Source organism: Lissotriton vulgaris, chromosome 6, assembly GCF_964263255.1.
Source record: "Lissotriton vulgaris chromosome 6, aLisVul1.2, whole genome shotgun sequence".
NCBI classification, from domain to species: Eukaryota; Metazoa; Chordata; class Amphibia; order Caudata; family Salamandridae; genus Lissotriton; species Lissotriton vulgaris.
In genome coordinates, this window is record NC_141694.1 from 1,285,104,585 (window position 1) to 1,285,124,308 (window position 19,724).

A 19,724-nucleotide genomic window follows, 5' to 3' on the forward strand; every position below is an offset into this window, starting at 1 on the left:
AAATGCCTCCATTAAATGTGCATTAGACGCAGCAGATACCGCAGCAAGATCCGTTAACACTAGTGTATTGCTAAGACGACACGCATGGAAACGCATCTCAGGCTTTAAAAGTGAGGTGCAATCTACTATTCTCAACCAGCCAGTCAATCCAGACTTCCTCTTTGGACCAGCAGTAGATAATATTCTGGATAAGATGAAAAAAGACACTGAGCATGCAAAATCAATGGGTGCGCTGCAGTTCCAACAGCATAAAAGCTCCTTTCGGCGCTCATCATACAGAGGAGCTTCACGAGGCAACACGTCACAAGGCGCCTCGGCATATAAAGCCAATACCCAGTCCACCTTCAATAAAGGTCCCAATCAAGGTGGATACAGAGGAAATAGCAATAAGGGTAGAGGACGTGGAGGCAATAACAGAGCCTCCACTGCCACAAAACAGTGACTTCAATACACTACCTCCAGACCACAGAACACCGGTCGGAGGAAGAATACAACAGTTCCTACCAGTCTGGAACAACATTACCACAGACAGGTGGGTAAGAAAAATTATCCAGTATGGCTACTGTCTAGAACGGACTTCTACTCCACCCAACATACCACCCAGACACCGTCCAATGTCAGCGGAACACATCGCCCTGTTACAAAAAGAGGTGAAAAGCATGCTGGAAAAGGGGGCCATAGAGCCAGTCCCTTTCCAGCACCAAGGAACAGGAGTATACTCACTATACGTACTCATTCCCAAAAAGGACGGGTCCCTCAGACCAATACTGGACCTCAGACCCCTAAACCAGTATATACTTTCGGAGCACTTCCACATGATCACTCTACAGCAAGTCCTCCCGTTGCGAAGGCAAGGAGACTTCCTAGCAACCTTAGACCTCAAGGATGCATACTTCCACATACCTATACATCCTTCTCACAGGAAGTATCTCAGGTTCACAATCCAAAACCAGCCCTATCAATTCAAAGTTCTCCCCTTTGGGGTGACCATAGCTCCGCGAGTGTTCACAAAATGTCTAGCGACGGTAGCTGCACATCTAAGGAGACAACACATTCTCGTTTATCCATACCTGGATGATTGGCTGATACAAGCAAAATCGTACGAACAGTGCAAAAGCCATATGTCTCAAACACTTCAGCTGCTACACAGCTTAGGCTTTTCAATAAACTACCCAAAATCCAACCTACAGCCATGCCACATACAGCAATATCTGGGAGCTACTATAAATACCTCGCTGGCAAAGGCATATCCAAACGCAGCAAGGATAGCCAGTATGCAAATGCTCATTCGCAAATTCCAACCACAACACTCCCCTGTCAGCTCGAGTGTTCATGCAGCTCATAGGCATGATGGCCTCCTGCATTTTCAATGACCCTCATGCCCGACTTCACATGCGTCCACTGCAGGAATGCCTAGCAAAATAGTGGAACCAAGCTCAAGACTATTAAAGTACCTAGTGTTGGTAAACAGTCGTGCATACAACTTTCTGCAGAGGTGGAACCCACAAAACCTTTCCAAAGGACGACTGTTCCAAGAGCAGGTTCCACAAATAGTGATAACAACAGACGCATCACTGTTAGGTTGGGGAGCCCACGTACTCCAATACACAGTGCAAGGGCTATGGATAACCCAGCAGAAAAAATTGCATATCAACCATTTGGAGTTGCTAGCAATATTTCTAGCTCTAAAAGCATTCCAGAAACACCTCTACAACAAGACTCTGTTGATCCGGACGGACAACATGACAGCCATGTACTACATACAGAAACAGGGAGGAACGCACTCTCTACAACTGTCTCACTTAGCGCAAAGCATATGGAAGTGGGCAATTCCAAAAAACATCTTTCTCCTGGCAGAACACCTCCCAGGGAAGGACAATCAGATAGCGGATCTACTCGGCAGACACAGCCAGCAACTACACAAATGGGAGATTCACCCTCAAGTCCTCCAACCATTCTTTCAAAAATGGGGGCACCCAGAAATAGACCTGTTTGCCACAAAAGAAAACTCATAATGCCAGTATTTCGCCGCCAGGTTCCCACATCCATTGTCACAGGGCAATGCGATATGGATGAACTGGTCAGGCAGATTTGCGTACGCTTTTTCCCCAGCTCCACTAATGCCGCTAGTGGCACACAAACTACAGCAACAGTCAATCACAATGATCCTAGTTGCTCCAACATGGGCAAGGCAGCCATGGTACACAATGTTCCTAGAACTCTGTGGTGCCTCATCAAAGACTAAAACTCACACCCAGTCTTATGACTCAGAGCCATGGAAAAATCAAACACCCAGATCCCAATCAGTTGAACCTAGCGTTCTGGCTCCTGAAGTCTTAGAGTTCGGATACCTTAACTTGCCTCCAGACTGCATGAACATCATTAAGGAGGCAAGAAGGCCAACTACTAGGGCATGTTATGCAGCTAAATGGAAAAGATTTGTTATTTACTGTAACAATAACCATATCAATTAATTAGATGCTTCTATACAAAACATCATATGCTACCTATTGCACCTTCAAAGGTGCAACCTAGCTTATTCTTCTATAAGACTACACTTAGCTGCTATTGCAGCATACCTCCAAAACAGACAACACTTTTCACTGTTTAGAGTACCAGCAATAAAGTGTTCATGGAGGGCCTTAAAAGAGTAATTCCTCCAAAAACCCACCTTCACCAGTCTGGAATCTGAACGTTGTACTCACCAGACTTATGGGGCCTCCTTTTGAACCCCTACATTCATGTGAACTACAATTTCTCACATGGAAGGTGGCTTTCCTTATTGCTATTACCTCACTTAGAAGAGTTTGCGAGCTACAAGCACTAACTAATCAAGAACCCTTTATGCAAATACACAAAAACAGGGTAGTACTTAGAACAAACCCTAAGTTTATGCCAAAAGTCATATCCAATTTCCACATCAACCAATCTATAGAACTGCCAGTGTACTTCCAAAATCCACAGTCAGTAGCTGAAAGAGCCCTACACACCCTAGATGTCAAAAGAGCTCTGCTATATTATATTGACAGGACAAAGGCATTCAGAAAGACAAAACAGTTTTGTTGCCTTCTCACCACAACATAAAGGAAATCCCATATCAAAGTCAGGAATAGCCAGATGGATAGTTAAATGCATTCAAATATGCTATCAAAAAGCTAAACTCGCTTTAACAGTCCCACCCAAGAGTACACTCCACGCGCAAAATGGGGGCATCCATGGCTTTCCTAGGGAATATTCCTCTTGAGGATATCTGTAGAACAGCCACATGGTCTACCATACACACTTTCACAAAATATTATTGTGTAGACGTACATTCCAAACAGCAAGCTGCTGTAGGACAGGCTGTTCTTAAAACTCTTTTTCAAACTGCTGCAGCTGGCACAAGTGACCACCGCTGGAGGAGATACTGCTATACAGTCTATGCACAGATATGAATTCCGCAGCCCACATGCCTCGAACGGAATATGCTACTTACCAGTATGCATCTGTTCTTGGCATGTAGGGCTGTTGACATTCATATCGCCCACCCTCCTCCCCGGTGCCTGATACAGCTGTAGCATTCTCTCTTTTGCATGGACATTTCTTACTGTACTATACTCTATCTCTGCCACAATGGCGAAAAACAATCTGAAGATGAAGAGGATGCCCATGCGCACTGTAGTCCAAGGGAGGAGCCACCTATCTTGTGATACGTCGAAGACTCTTCCAGGACAACAAGGTGCAATCATCCGGACCCAACACTAGGCGGCGATCTATGCACAGATATAAATGTCAGCAGCCCTACATGCCAAGAACAGATGCATACTGGTAAGTAGCATATTCCATTAATCAGATCCAGTGTCCAGGAATCTACACACTGATCACAGCTAATTTTCTTTTGGGGCTCTGCGTTGGACATTCTTGAATGCAACTGACGTCATCCTGCAGGAATACCTATATTGGCCTATATAGGCTCCTTATGTCATTTCCTGAGTGTAATGGTGTCAGCTCAATGCAACCTACCAGTGCAGAGAGGTACTGCTGAAAAATTATCAGATACAGTCCTGATGCCTGGAGAATATTCAAAAGGTGAGGAATCTGTAGCTAGTCTCTACCTGAAAGAGCATTACCGATAGGAGATAACTTATTCGCCGGTGTCTACTGATATATTAAGTTAGTGGAGAAAAATCGATTACTATCGGACCACATAGGTGTGTTAACCAGACTATACCAAGGCCACTGCTGAATCTTCAAAATCCACCGAAGGACATTTGCACATCTGTAACAAGATGCTGTTTCCCAGCTACCCCTCGGGATGTCGGCTTCATCATCTGAACTCTGACAATCTTCCATCATCCTTTACCAATACAAATTGTTATGCTAATGACTCGCATGGGCTTCGAAGCCTTGCCCTCCATCTCCTATTTATTTCTATGCATACCTTTTGTACAGCTTTTTGCCCATCTGAGCCTCATACACAGGGATGTCCCATGGCCACTTGCAGTTCTAGCCAAAAGTCTTATGTCCCCTTAACTGTCAGCCGGTTCAGTCTAGTGCTGAAGATATGGCTGTCACCCTTTTTTCTTCAGCGTCTCTCCCCTAGTGGAACTCTCCTCCTCTCCATCTAGGAATGATAAAATACTCCTTTAAAAATTGGATTCCTAAAGACTCACCTTTTCACCCTAGCCTTTGGATTATATCCTCTCCATGACAACACTCTCCTGATATATCTTGTGGTCTGCTCAGTCAGGAATGACTCCTTTCTGCTTGTCATTGATGGACCCCCATATCCATTATAACCACAGGAGACCACAGTTTGCATAGCATTGATGAGAAGTTCTATGAAGCCAGGTAATTCTTTATCAGTTTCAAAATGGGTAGATCAGTTGACGAATTAAACTTGAGTATTAATGGCATAAGGATAATTTAGTGAATCTGACTTGAAGTTGTTAAAGTTGAGCTTACTTGATTTTGAAATTCTAAAAATGAAAAATTCCTTGCGCGTGAACTGACCATGTGAAAAAAGGAAATTTGATCATGTAGTATAGTTGTGGGTGCGAACAGACTTTTAATAGAAGACCGCTGATAAATCATCATATAATGGTTAACTTGAGGAATCAAAGAAGCAACACTTTTTTACACGTTATATTTCTTAATCTTTTTTCATTTCAATAAGCTGGAGGAATTGCATTTTTTTTTCAAAGTCAGTTTATTAAAAGTATAATGTAGATTTTTTGTTTCGCACTGATGCGATCCTCATGTTCCATGTTCAGAATGAGCCCTCCAGGTATACAATTTTACCATGCCTAGTTCACCTTTATACCATAGGGTGGGGTTTGCACCAAGAGAAGTGACGTTTAATTAAGAAGATTAGTTCTCTTGCAATTCACATAATAGCATCAGATTACCTCCTTGAGTGCTCTATGCGCTTGATTTCTTGAATGCTTCTCTATTGGCCTCTGTTTTTTTGGACCGATCATATTTATGGTGTGCTTGTCTGCTAGACGTGCACAAGTCACCCCACACACACGTACTCACTCTTTCTTACTGTCTCGCACACCTCTTTCACATAATCACACTTTCCCTTTGAAGTTTTCCTGTTGTTCCATCTGCCAAGAGTCTCCTTGCGAGCAATGATGGGTGGAAAATAACATTCGAGAGAGAGTCCTCTTTCCATGTGCTTCACTGCTTACACATGAGCACGATAAGACAATGCAAAGCTCCCTGATCTGGAAAGTCAAGCATTGTTACCTTAATTGTTGAGTTGATAGGCAAGAAGTGTGCGGATGGGTGAATACGCATAAGAGGAAGAAGACCAGAATGTTTTTTTTACTTGCGTTTTGTGGTGTGCTCATACACGTCTGCTTTGCTGCTTGTTTGTGGATCTGTCTCTGGCTGTGATATGTACATGTTCAGAAGGCAGGGCAGTCTGGCAAGTGGTTTTTTCTAACGTTTTTTTGTTTTGTTCTACAACTCAAGAATTCTTGAATATTGTTGAAATAGGAAATATTCTACATTACTCATATTCATGTGTTTTGTTTTTCCTCATTTAGGAGCATTGTTGAAACAGAAAACCTTGACGAACGGGTAATTGTAGTGAGTCGTATAATTGAAATACTTCAGGTATTTCAAGAGCTAAACAACTTTAATGGTGTGCTGGAAATTGTCAGTGCTATGAACTCCTCCCCTATTTATAGACTGGACAACACTTTTGAGGTAGGTTAAAAATCAAAAGTGTTTATCTCTATGAAATGATTGTTTCAATTGCATTATTACATCATTTATAGTGATTTTTCCTACTTTCTCCCTCATTTCATATAAAAATTGAGGAGTTATGGTTGTCTTCTTTTATTTTGAACTGTTAGAGTAATCTGTTCTTCCAGAAATGAGAAAAGATGGTGCAATTCAAATGGTAATATTAATTCTAAAACCATTAAAAACTGAGCAGCTGAATTTGTTGTGTTTTCTCTTATATGTTATAATTTATTTGGTATGTTTTTGTATCCATATTTCTGATGGCTACATCTGCCTGTGGAGTCCTCCTTTTGAATTACCCCCAATGCGCAGCATTCCATAGAAACCTTTCTCCTCAGCTCTCCCAGGTTAACAAGGACCTCACAATGGAATGGCTACGCACGCAACTCCGCGTGATGTCAGGGGAGCCATAAGAATACCTAGTCAGCATGCTGATGTCCGTTCCCTTTTTTCCGCACCATCAACGCTTAACTGTTTGTTCGAGGCATGTGTGCTGCAAATATACATGTGTTGCATACTCCTGCCATCTAGTGATTGGTTGGGATGTTTGCAAGTTGTTTTTCTTCGAAATCACGAGGTAAGGTGATTCCTCCTTTCGGTGATAGTGCGCATGGACATCGACTTCATTGTTTTTTTCAGCCACTGGGTTTGGACGTGTATGCTGCGCTCCAGTTTGAAACCGTTCTTCGAGTTCCCTTGGTGCGCAATCCACTCTACCCTCAACTGTATTGTTTCCGTATGCGTTTCCCTGTTCTCTGCATATTGAAACACTAGACAAATTCTCAATTTTTGATCGAAAACCTCGAGGGCGGCCGCCTGCCTAGTCGTGTCGGTCCAGCCTTCTGCCGATGGAACGGACTATTTTCCAGTAGTGTCTTTGGTGCCACACTACGCTCGCACCTACCTACATCAAGTTTACAACTTGTGCCTTTCCCAGGAGCACGACTGCGACGCTTGTCAATCATTTTGGCCAAGAAGAGATTATGCAATCATCGGGCTCGGCGAAGAGAGATGCAACGTCAAAGCATCCAATGCACTCCGGATATCTTTGGAGAAGGTTCCAAACAAGATGAGATCGAATTGTCTGCCGCAGAATAATAGACCTTCATCATTCCAGAGTCCGATTCCGGGCTTGAGATCGATCTGGTTTCAAAGATGTGCCTCCAGGACAAGGTGTCAGGACTACCAAGGACCCCCTTGTCCCCTAAATCCTCTTTCAAAACACATAAGGCTACAACACTACCGCTGCCTTCTGACTAAGGTCAGCACGAGACAATGTTTCCGATGCCACGCCTCTGGGCACCAAAACAAATTGTCAAGACTTTCGGCTTGGGACCGAGCTGACCGAAATTACTTTTGGATCCGAAACCATCAGGCTCCAAGGACAATTGAAATTTGGAGCCGAATCCCTCTGCTTTGAAACAAATTCATGCTTTGAAGCCGAAATTTCCACTACCAAAGGCAAGTCGATTTAGACACCGAAATCGAAGGATAGTCTCTCCGAACCTCCCTGACCAATTTTAGACGTTCTTAAGGCCAAATTGGACCCTAAACAGAAAAAGGTTTATATTAATCCTGATACTGGATGTATTTCTGCTAAAACACAGCAAAACACAAACTTCCTTCAGAAGACACTTCCATTAAGAGTCCTCTAAAGAAGTAGGACATTGCTAACAGCCCTGTTTATCCTGCCCCACAACCCTCTCCCCTCCACTATCTTCTTCAAAGTTACTATTTGACGATCCCTTACACACAGCACCTCAGGGATCTCATCATACAGATCCAGATGGGGATGATGATACTCATTTGCCTGTAGACCTATGAAATGATAACACCATTGACCCTCAAGTAGATAACGACCCAAACCTTTACCCTGCAAAGCCATCACCACCAGACGATAATATGGCTTACCTTGCTAGAGCAGCAGAGTATCATGCGGTGGCCTTACATGACGAGACCTTAGAAGAGGACTTTTTATTTGAAACACTTGGGTCCACACACAGGCCAAGTCAAACACTCACTATGCTTAAAGGCATGATGAAGCATTCTGATGATATCTTTAAAAACCCTGTCCAAGCACGTATTTTAACTCCCAAGAGTAGATGAAAAGTATAAACCCTCGCCATCAGATCCTGTGTTTATCAAAGGACAGTTGCAAACAAAGGGAGATGATGGACAGAGCGCTATAACTTTTAAGACACTCTTCCCCCCCCCCCCCCCCCCCCCCCCCCATCCGCCCCATCCCCCCCTCCCCCTCCCCCCAGTAACAGATCTGGGTTGAATCCATCATCATTCTTTAGCTCACTTCGCCACCTCAGTTCAGACCCAGCTATATGCAAATCAGTGCCTCATGGGAACAGTCCAGCCCGAACTGCCAAGCCAGGTCTTCCTCAGGGACTTAAGACACAGATTTTCACATTCCCATTCATCCTGCTCACCGCAAATACCTCAGATTCGTGATAGCAGACAAACACTATCAGTTCAAAGTACTTCCATTAGGAGGGACTACTGCTCCCAGAGCGTTTACCAAGTGTCTAGCAGTGGTGGCAGCTCATCTCAGAGGACAACAAACTAATGTCTTCCCATGCCTAGAAGACTGGCTTATCAAAGCCAGCACACACCAAAAGTGTCTAGAACACCCCACACCTACTCCACCAATTGGGTTTCACGGTCAACATTCAAAATCTCACCTACAGTCTTCACAGATACAATCTTATCTAGGAGCCACTCAACACTCAGATTGTTCTAGCCTCCCCAATGCAGCCAGAATTTCCAATACCCAAACTCTATCGTTGCTGTTCCAAACCAAACCAACCTAACCTTGCCAGCCCGGACTTTCATGCGGCTACTGGGAATGATGCATCATGCATTGCAATAGTGCCTCATGCAAGACTACACATGCTTCCAGTACACAAATGCTTGGCACGTCAGTGAAATCAGACATAGGGGCAATTAACAGATCTCGGGTTAGTGGACAGCCGCACCCATTGTTCTCTGCAGTGGTGGAACCCACATAATTAATCAAAAGGGCGGCCTTTCATCCACCCTGTTCCACAAGTCTTGCTCACAGCCGACGCATCTCACGGCTTGGGGTGCACATCTCCATCATTACACAATTCAGGGTCCCTGGAGCAGCAAACGTTTTAACATCAACTATCTAGAGCTTCTAGAAGTATTTCTAGTGCTAAAAGCTTTTCAGTCTCATGTTACAGGCACAGTTGTCCTAGTCTGCACGGACAGCATGACAGCGATGTACTATGTACAAAGGGCGGGGGGGATACACTCTCCTACTGTCACAGCTGTCTCAGACAATTTGGAAATGGGCAATCCATCACAACATTCAACTTCTCGCAGAACACCGCCCAGGCGTGGACACTCAAATTGCCGACCTCCTCAGCAGAAGGAGACAGCAAATACACGAGTTGGAACTTCATCCCCAAGTTCTGCTTCCATACTTTCAACTATAGGGATATCCACAAATATAGCTGTTCTCCACAGCCGACAGCGCACACTACCCAAACTTCGCCTCCAAAGGCAATGCTCTATGGATGAATTGGTCAGGAATATTTGTCTACGCTTTTCCGCTTCTGCCACTCCTTCCGTTTCTGGTTCGGAAACTCAGGCAAACATCTCTCTCACTAATTTTGGTAGCTCCCACATGGGCCCGTCAACCGTGGTACACCACCCTGTTAGAGCTCTGTGAGAAAGTGGCTCTATATATATCTATATATACTGGACACTAAGGAAGTACAGTGTGTATAGAGTCGACAAACCACAAAGGTAAAACAGAGGTTAAAGTCAGGACTGACCTTACTCTCCAAAGTGGTAGCTTGGTCGAGCAGTAAGGCAGTACCAGAGGGCAGTGCAAAGCATTTGTTGTACACACTCAGTCAGCAAAAGATTCCACACACTCAGACTGAACTCCAGGCCAATGGTTGTTATAACCAATTGGCATTGAGCTCAATGGATTATTATCATAAAAGTACAGTTAATTACAGTGTGATTACTTTAGTAGTTCCAGGTCTAAATCCTAGATTCAGTCCTGGGGTCTAAGCTGAAACCAGATTAGCAAAAACGTTTTAGTTACTGTAATGAATTTTCCATGAATATAAAGCTGTTTTAAAAGTTCACACTTAGAAGAAATTTCATAGAAAAGCAGACAATGGTTTCCTATTGAGAAAATACAGATTACGAGTAAACCCGGTAGGGATTACTTTTGCGGTTCAGCACTGGGCTGAAAGGTACAGTACTGACTTCTCCCCTGATCACAGGTGAATACTTAGGAGTTCGGCTGATTTTATAGGAATATTTTCAGTTTTCAAAACTTCACACTTAGAAAATTTTCGAGTCAAAATTGGTCAATGTTATCCAAAGGCAGGTAAGTGAGTTACTGGTTTCCAGGTGAGTACTTGGCTGGTGAAGTTATGGTTCTGGGCATAGACTCAGGGGTCCCCCAAGGTCAGGTAGGTACAGTTGGTTCAGCCCCAGCAGCACAGGGCCGGCTGGGTGCAGAGGTAGTTAGGCCCAATGATATCCAACGAGGGAAACGGTTGGTGGCTGCTGGCTAGCAGGCCACGCAGCTGTGGGAGCTGGGCTCCTGGTCACTTGCTATGGGCAAGGGGGGGAAGTAGGATAGGAAAAAGGTGGCACAGCCAGCGGCACTCACGGGGCAGGGCGAAGGGTGCTTTTGAGCCGTCGGGCGTTCAATGTTATCCAATGGGAAAGGTCAAAAAGGAACAAAGACTGCAGGCTCAGGGACGGAGACTCTCCAGGGGTGACCAGCACTTCGAAAGGTAAGTTGGGATCTTGGAGCACAGGTAGGTACCCCAAAGGGAGGCACAACGGGCTGTAGGGAGCCGGGTGCAGGGGTGTCTTAGGGTATTGGAAAAGCTTACCATCAGCTGGTCGCGGTTGGGGTGGCCCCTGGTTCTTAGTCTGCAGGCGTCGTCTGGTTCGTCGAGGAGGGTCTTTGGGCACTGGACTTCGGGTCCCATCCTCCGGGGGGACGTCCTCGTGGTCTTGGTTCTGTTGGGCCCGGCCGGTGCAGAGTGGGCTGGGCCGGAGCTTCCTGGCTGGCTCCAGGTGGGTTGTTTCAGCAGAGCCTCTGCTGATGGGAGTCCCAGTCTTTCAGAGGGTCAAGGCAGGCAGGTCCTCTGCGTGTCCCAAGGTTGCTATCCGCAGGAGTCGCCGGGATTAGGCAGGAGCAGGTTCCAGGATCGACAGGCCGGTAGGGCTGGGTCCAAGTCAGTTGTTGTCGTCCTGTTAGCAGCTGCATGGCGGGTCTTCTTCTTCTTGATCTTCTTTCTTCCTTTCGTATCGGGATCCCTGGAAGGAAGGTTCAGGGAGCCCATAAATACTGAATTTAGGGTTGTTACAGGTAGGGCAAGGACAGGGACCAATGGGTCCCTGTCCTGGGGTGAGTACACCCCCTAGCCTGCTCCTCTTCTGTGAGACGGGGGCAAGAGCCTAGCTGGGATTGGGCAGGGCTCCCCATCTTCAAGATGGCCGGAGCCCGGGGTCATGCTTCACCTCGTCTCCCCCACCTGAGGGGTGGGGTTGGCACAGGCTTCCTGACGTAGTTTTCCTACCAGTCTTCCCGCCAGAGTGGAGGTTAGGACTGGTGGGGGCCAGTGACCTAGCACCTCGCCCAGGATGTGCATTTTTGCAGGCCCAGGAGAGCGAGGGCTCTCCACCCAGGTGTCCAGCAACATGTTGCTGTGTGGCAGCCTCTGCAGCCACTCAGCCCAGACGTGGATTGGAGGTTAGGATTTCAGAGGGCCATTTTACATCAAATCCCAGACTGGCATCAGTGCGGGTTTAATGTGCTGAGAAGTTTGGTACCAAACTTGTCAGTCTTAAGTGTAGCCTTTATGGTGCTGTGGAGTTCGTAAGGACAACCTCCCGGCACCATATACTCTTAGTGGCATCACTGCACTTACAGTGCGCAGGAATGGCTCTGAGTACTGTAGGGGCCCAGGGCTCATGCACCTGTGCCCACACCTCTGGCATAGGGCACCCAGCTAGAGGGTTGACTGAAGTATGCTAGGGCAGTCGGTTCTGTGGGCATGGCACACAGGGATGTGTGCCATGTCAACTCTTGGTTTAGTTCTGTACTTAGGCACTCAGCCTGCAAAGGCAGTGTGTGGGTGCCAGGGTACAGGGCCCCTGAGGGTGGCGCAATAAGTGCTGCAGCCCTCAGGGGTCTTCTCTGGTCACCATGCCCTGGGTACCTAGGGTACCAATTACTAGGGGCTGACAGGTGGCTAGATATTCCAATTGGGTTTCTAATTTCAGCACAGTTTTAGGGAAGGAACACAGGCCCTGGGTACCTGGTTGGCAGGAACCCAGGGCACACTCAGTCAAAGCACATCAGCAGTTCAGAAAAAAGTGGGGGCATACCAAGGCAAGAAAGATGGAACTTTCTCACAAGCTCTCAGTAGTTCCACATCAAAAGCTACATCTCACCTCCAGTTTTCTCACTCAGAACCATGGAGAAATCAAGCATCCAAATCCTGAGGAGCTCAACTTAGCAATTTGGCTCCCGAAGTCATAGAGTTTGGATATTTATATTTCCCACCATACTGTATGACTATTCTGAAGGAAGAAAGAAAACCTATTGTCAGAGCTTGCTATGCAGCGAAATTGAAATGATTTGTTGTCCACTGTAATAACAAAATTCTGCCTCTAGATGCTTCTGTTCAGAAAATTGTCTGTTACCTTCTGCACCTACAGCAATGTGGGCTTGGTTACACATCTATACGATTGCACCTTGCAGCAGTAGCTGCGCATTTGTCTTTGTTCAAAGTTCCTGTCATTAAACCTTTATGGAGGGCTTAAAAAGAGTTATACCACCAAAAGTCCCTCCGGCACCAGTGTGGAATCTTAATGTTGCACTTGCAAGACTCATGGGTCCACCCTTTGAACCTATACACAAGTGTGCTTTACAGTTTTCTTTCATGGAAGGTTGCATTCCTCATTGCAATCACTTCATCAATGAGAGTTGGTGAGCTACAGGCATTAAGCTTAGAAGAACCCTTCTTCAACTCCATAAATATAGGGTAGTTCTTCGCACCAATCCCAGGTTCCTTCCTAAAGTGGTTCCCGCTTACCATATTAACCAATCAGTTGAGTTATCAGTGTTCTTTCCTCAACCTGATTCAGTATGGGAACCGTCTTTTCGCACACTTGACATCAGAAAAGCTTTATTGTATTATATCGAAAGAACAACAGATTTTCGTAAAACAAAGCAAATGTTTGTTTCTTGTACACCATCTCACAAATGTAATCCTATTTCTAAAAATGGCATTTCAAGAGTGGATTGTTAAGTGCATTCAGACTTGCTATGCAAAAGCTAAAATAACTTTATCTATTCCCCCAGAGCACATTCCACTTGCAAAATAGGGGTATTTATGGCCTGTTTAGTTAACATCCCTATAGCTGACATCTGTAAAGCAGCAACATGGTCTACGCCACACACATTTATCAAATAATATTGTGTGGATGTATTAGCACACCAACAAGCCAATGTAGGGCAAGCAGTGCTAAAGACTTTTTCAGTCAACTGAAACATCTACTGGTCTGCCACTGCTTTGGGAGAATGCTGCTATCTAGTCTATGCAAAGAATGTGTATCTACAGCACACATGCCTCAAACAGATTATGCTACTTGCCCAGTAAGCATCTGTTTTTGGCATGTAGAGTTGTAGATTCATATGCACTCTCCCACCTCCCGAGCATCTGAAGTTGTTGTAGTACTCATTATTTACGCATGGACATCTCTTTACTACACTCGCATACTCCATTCTCACCCTCTTGCGGGAAAACAATCTAACAATGGAGTCGAGGCCCATGCACACTATTACTGAAAGGATGCGTCACGTTACCTTGTGACTGGAAAGACTATTTCGAAGAAAAACAACTTGCAAACATCCAGACCCAACACAAGATGGCATGGGTATGCAAAGCATGTGAATCTACAGCTCTGCATGCCAAGAACAGATGCATACTGGGTAAGTAACATAATCCTTTCCCGATCCTCTCCATTTCTGGGAGTTTCTTTGTTGCTGTTGTCGTCACTTTGTTGCCTTCAAAGATGACTACTCCAAGGAAGTCTTGTTTCAAGCCATGCACAGATTGTGGGGGCCTGGTGCCCATCATTGATTCCCATGTTGATTTTTTATGGTGTCTCTCGTCAGACCAATATGTCGGGACATGCACTTCGAGCCAGCACCTGAATACCAAAGTGCTGATGGAGAGAGAGGCCAAATTATTCATGGCCATGGCCAAAAAGCAGAAGAGAGGTTGTAGGCTGTTTGCCGGTTCCGCCCCATCTACATCTGTGGATAGGGAGTCAAATCACATGGCGCCATTGGCAAAGAAGGTGTTCTCGTCGGGGAGTATGGCCTTTAAGTCCATAAATGCTACATGCCTTTTGGGTCGGTACATCCATGTCCTCATGGACTCGGCCAGGGAGGTTGTCCCAAAGTTGCAGAGAAAGTGCAAGGGCATTTGTCAGAAGTGTTGTCAGATGCCCAAGCTGCTGCCCGCCAAGTGATACAATCTGGTCTGGACACTACCGATTCAGTAGCCAGGGTGGTAGGATAGTCTGTAGCTACTAGGAGGCACTCATGGGTGCATGGTTCGGGATGTCCAGGTTACATTGCTGGATTTGCCCTTCAATTGATCTAAAGTGGATTCGGTGCTGCAGCACTTTAAGGATGGTAAAGCCATAACGAGGTCTTTGGAGCTTCAATCTCAATGCAGGAGCTTTGGGCAGTTCAGCAAGTTTCGTGGATTTGGAAGAAACGTTTCCTATTGTGCCAAGCATCAGCCACAGCAGCATGCAAATCCTTTGTACAGACCCTACAGGGAAAAGGGCAGAGGTAGTCTGTGGGGTGCTGCACAACAGGAATTCTCCTTCTCCCCTACTGCCCTTCCAGCTGGTGTGGCAGGGAAGCAGCTCTAGCTCCACCATCCTAGAGCATTCTTGTCCAATGGGAGGACAGGTGTCCCATTTTCTACAGTATTGGAGGTCTGTTACTACAGATCTCTTGGTTCTAAACAGAGAAAATGTATGCCCTACCCTCCCGGAAGTTCCCCCTTCCTTTTCTATCCCTGCCAGGGTTTTTGTTCAGAAGAGCATCTTCTGCTTCTCCAGCAGGAGGTTCTGTCATTGCTTCAAAAGAGTGCAATTGAGGTACTTCCCAAGCAGGAAAAGCGTTACGGGTGCTACTTCAGATACTTCTTGATACCCAAAAAGGACAGTCGTTTATGGCCGATCCTCAACCTTGGGGTTTTGAATTTTTATCTCAAACAGGTAAAATTGTAAATGTTGACCCTGACTGATCCTGACTTCTTGGACTGGAGAAGGAAGACTGGTTGGTGGTGGTCGATTTTATTTTTATTTATTTTTTTTTTAAAAAAATTCACATTCCCATCCTGAACTCGCTTTGGAAGTATCTCAGTTTTACGGTGGGGTCTCAACATAGCCAGTTTGCAGTCCTGCCATTTGGATTTACTTCTGCAACTTGGGACTTTACAAAGGTGATAGCGTTGGTGACAGCTCATCTGAGAAGATCGAGGATTCCTGCATTTCCCTGTCTGGATGACCGGCCTGCTCAAAGCAAAGTCGCCAGAGATGGTGCTGCATCATCTGCAGGTAACAAAACAACTATTAGAGTTGAGGTTTTCGATAAATGTACCGAAATCTCATCTAGCGCCCTCTCAGCTCAACCTGTTGATAGGGGCAGTTCTGGACTGTAAGAAAAATGTAGGGACCCGAGGGGAACTTCCCGAAACTCACCTTCCTCGCCGTGGTCTTCTTATCCTTCCTCCGATCAACCGCGCCAAACCTGGACAAAAAAAACAACAAACCGTTGCACAAGCGATATTGGACTCTCCTTGCCCTGCACAGGAAGAAGGCAGACCTAAAAGGGCTTCGAGCAAATCTGAGATCTAAGACGTCTGTGAAAAGGAAATCACCAAACCAAGCAGGTAGGGAGACTGGAAGCAGCTCCCAATAAACCCAGAAGACACCGAAAGCAGCAACTTGGTGAGGGTGTGGTGGGAGAACAACACAGAGCAGATTAAGGACGGCCTCCCGTACAACCTGGAAACTGCTGAGGTCGAGGCACCAGAGGACTGGTGTGAGGAGTGGTGGATGCTCACAGAGAACGCTTACAGACCGGAGAGTTGCGGCATTCACGGTATGTAAACAAGGAGGGGAAGAGGCTTGAGGGGGGTCGAGCTGCATGCGGGTCGGGTTTGAGGTTGTAGGTGTGGGTGTGAAGGGACCTTCTTGGAAGTTCTGCGCAGATACTAAGAAGGTTTATAAAATATATGATGTATTTATTCTTTCGAATCATTTTTGTTTGGTGAAGGAGCCTACTCGGTTTGTCTGTCTATGTGTGTGAATATATATATATATATATATATATATCAACCAAACAATTCCCACCACTTCCGTTTCCCGGCGACGAAGGAACTCAGACCACCACAGCAATTCAGGCAAGATGTTCGTTTATTTGCGTTTCCCACGCAGCCTGCAACGACGCGTTTCGGGCTTCCGGAGCCCTTGATCACATTCAGCAAGAATTACGTCACTGTTACTTTTTATACATTTTTTACCTCAATGTGCACACCCCCTTGTTTGCATGGACTACAAGTCACGTGATGACTGAACAGGAAAGAGAGACTACGTATATCTTGTAATCTCCCGGAGTCCTGTAATAAAAAAAAAATATATATATATATATATTCCACAGATTCACAGTTCCAAATGGGATTAGTCCCGTTGTCGGTTGGTGCATTAAACCGGCCAGAACCACCGCTGGAAAAATTATCTCCCGTTTCACTTTTTCGTAAAGAATGCACACTCGAAGGTTAAGTATAATTCACCAAAGTCTTTAATAATGCAACACCGTTACGCGTTTCGACACCGAGGTGTCTTGATCACGCCATATTCTGCAGTACAAACAACTGTGTCTATATACATGAAATCGACACATTAGTAAACAAAGAAGAGTGGTTAGTGTTCACCTCTGCTCATCTGCCGCCATTTCGGAGTGGTAGACTGTCTGTCTCAACAGATATTTCTATCTTTTTAACACATTTCTTTCTACATACACAGCTTCTTACCACTGTTGAGAGGTTTTCACAGTATATTCCTGTTTAAGCATTGATTGATCACATTTAAAGAGCCTCTTGTAAGACCTCCGATAGACCACTTCAAATAGAACAATAAAGTTTTTCTTTTAAAAACATTCCATTCTGTATTTTTCTATCTTCGTTTCCCTTAAAACGGCAGTTATAACTGTCGTTTTTACTTCATGCACAGTATTTTATGCCGACTATCTGAACGAGTACCCCGCACCTGTAGACATTCCATATGTGCATACTCGATCCCATTTACAATTGTTTCTATGTTTTCTGACTAGTCCCCATTCCCGGTGAAACAACTTTTAGATTTGAATTCTATTGAGTAAGACAACGAGGAGGGTGGTGGGGAGGGTGGTGGGCTGAGGAGGAATATTTTTTACATTCAGTGGTTTACTATTTCCTCTTCCTATGAGTTCACTTTGGTCAATTGAAAAAAGTGCAATTTTAAATTGTTTTAGCTAAAACCAACGAAAACTTGCAGCAATAATAATAAAGAACAGTGCAAGTGCTCCCGTGGGAGAAGGAAGAACAACAAGCCCCTTATGATGCTCAAAAGTGAAGACAAAGGATTTCTTCCTTAACTCCTGTGAAAGTAAACATAAAAAAAGAGGTTTTATCATTAAAACCATACTATAAAACATCTACTTCTGCACGAATTACATCTTCTCAATTGTTGATTGTTTTCAAGGAAAAAGTCAATATTCTACATTACATGCTTTTAAACTACTTCCATTGACAGTAGCATGCGAGAATGATACTGACAGGCATACAGGACTCTGGTTTAATCTGCATATAAATGTGTTGCTAACTCCTCATCGAGGTTGTGTCCCCCCGGGAATCTAGTCTCATGTTCTATTATCCACTTCGATTCCCTCTTCCTATGTGTTAATTCTCTGTTGCCCCCTCTTTTGTTGGCCATGATCTGTTCTATTACAAAGAAACTTAGTAAAGAGTTGTCCGATCCATGTTTTTCTTGGAAGTGTCTTGCAATGAGATAATGTAGATCCAGATTTGTAATGGCTCTCAGATGTTCCTGTATCCGCTTCTTGGCCATACACGTTGTACGCCCTACATATATCTCAATTTGCAAGGACACTCCAGAATATATATTGCATAGGTGGTACTGCAAGTTAAGAATTGGCAAATGGTTTTCTTTCTTTTAACACCTGGTATTGAGAATTCTTTGACCATTTTGCTGGATTTGCACGCTCTACAGTGCCCGCAAGGATAAAATCCCTTCAAATTGTGTTCATTTGTAGCCCTGTTTTCCGAGATGTCCCCTCTCACTAGCATATCCCTTAGGCTCCTACCCCTGCGGTATGTTATGGATGGTCTATCTCCTAACATATTTCCTATGACAGTGTCAGTTTGTAATATTCCCCAATTCTTTCTGAGGATTTGCTGTACTTTACCAGAGTCGTTGCTATATGTAGTGATCAATCTAGTCACCATGGTCTCATCATTCTCCTTTTTCTTCTCCTCAAGTGTTGTGCATCTTAGTGTCTCAGCCACCTTAATTATTGCCTTTTTAAGTACCCACTCAGAGTACCCCCTTTCCCTGAATCTTTCCACCATCCGAGTCTGTTCCACCTCATATAGTTCTTGTGTGCTACAGTTTCTTTTTGCCCTCAGTAGCTCCCCATAAGGAATGCTCCATTTTAGCACCTCTGGGTGAGCACTGAGGGCATGTAAGAGACTGTTTCCGGCGGTATCTTTCCTATGAAAACTGGCTACTAGACCCCCATTCTGTACCGTCACGGTTGTGTCCAAGAATTCCACTTTTGATTTGCTCAATTTGGAAGTGAGTTTGATGTTATATACATTGTTGTTAAGTTTATCTATGAACTGATTAGCTTCCTGCTCCGAACCATTCCATATGATAAGAGTAATTTTATTTAAGTTTCAGCAGCCTGCCCGCATGACGCATTTCAGCCTACCAAAAGGCCTTGATCACATGACGCCTTGAGAGTAACAATGTCTCATTTAAAGTTCAAAGTAACCTGGTACACGATAGGTTACATGACAAATGGGTTTGTAGACATAGACAAAATACCTGTTAGTTCAAGAAACTCATTAAAACCGGCATGGCAATAGAATTCAAAGCACAACCAGCAACATCATAAATAGCTTAAATACTTTCAGAATATAAAAACACATTGTAAGTGTATTTAATTCTTAATAAAAGTATAAGATAGATAAAAAGGAGAATTAAAAATAATAACATTTTAATTCATCCCCTGCATGTGCAAGATATACGCAGTTGTGCAAGCCAACCAAAATGAGAATAAAACCCAAGTGGGTGATGATTCACTAAAACAGCCTATCAATGTATTA

The 19,724-nt window shown here is 44.7% G+C and overlaps 1 protein-coding gene across 1 annotated transcript in view; it reads left to right on the forward strand.

Moving 5' to 3' along the window:
* The window catches only part of SOS1 (SOS Ras/Rac guanine nucleotide exchange factor 1), an 897,181-nt gene that overhangs the window by 596,949 nt on the left and 280,508 nt on the right, over positions 1-19,724 (forward strand). Inside the window, exon 16 of the mRNA XM_086927418.1 lies at positions 6,033-6,195. Within this exon, the coding sequence (XP_086783544.1) occupies positions 6,033-6,195 (163 nt within the window). The remainder of the gene's footprint in view (positions 1-6,032; positions 6,196-19,724) is intronic.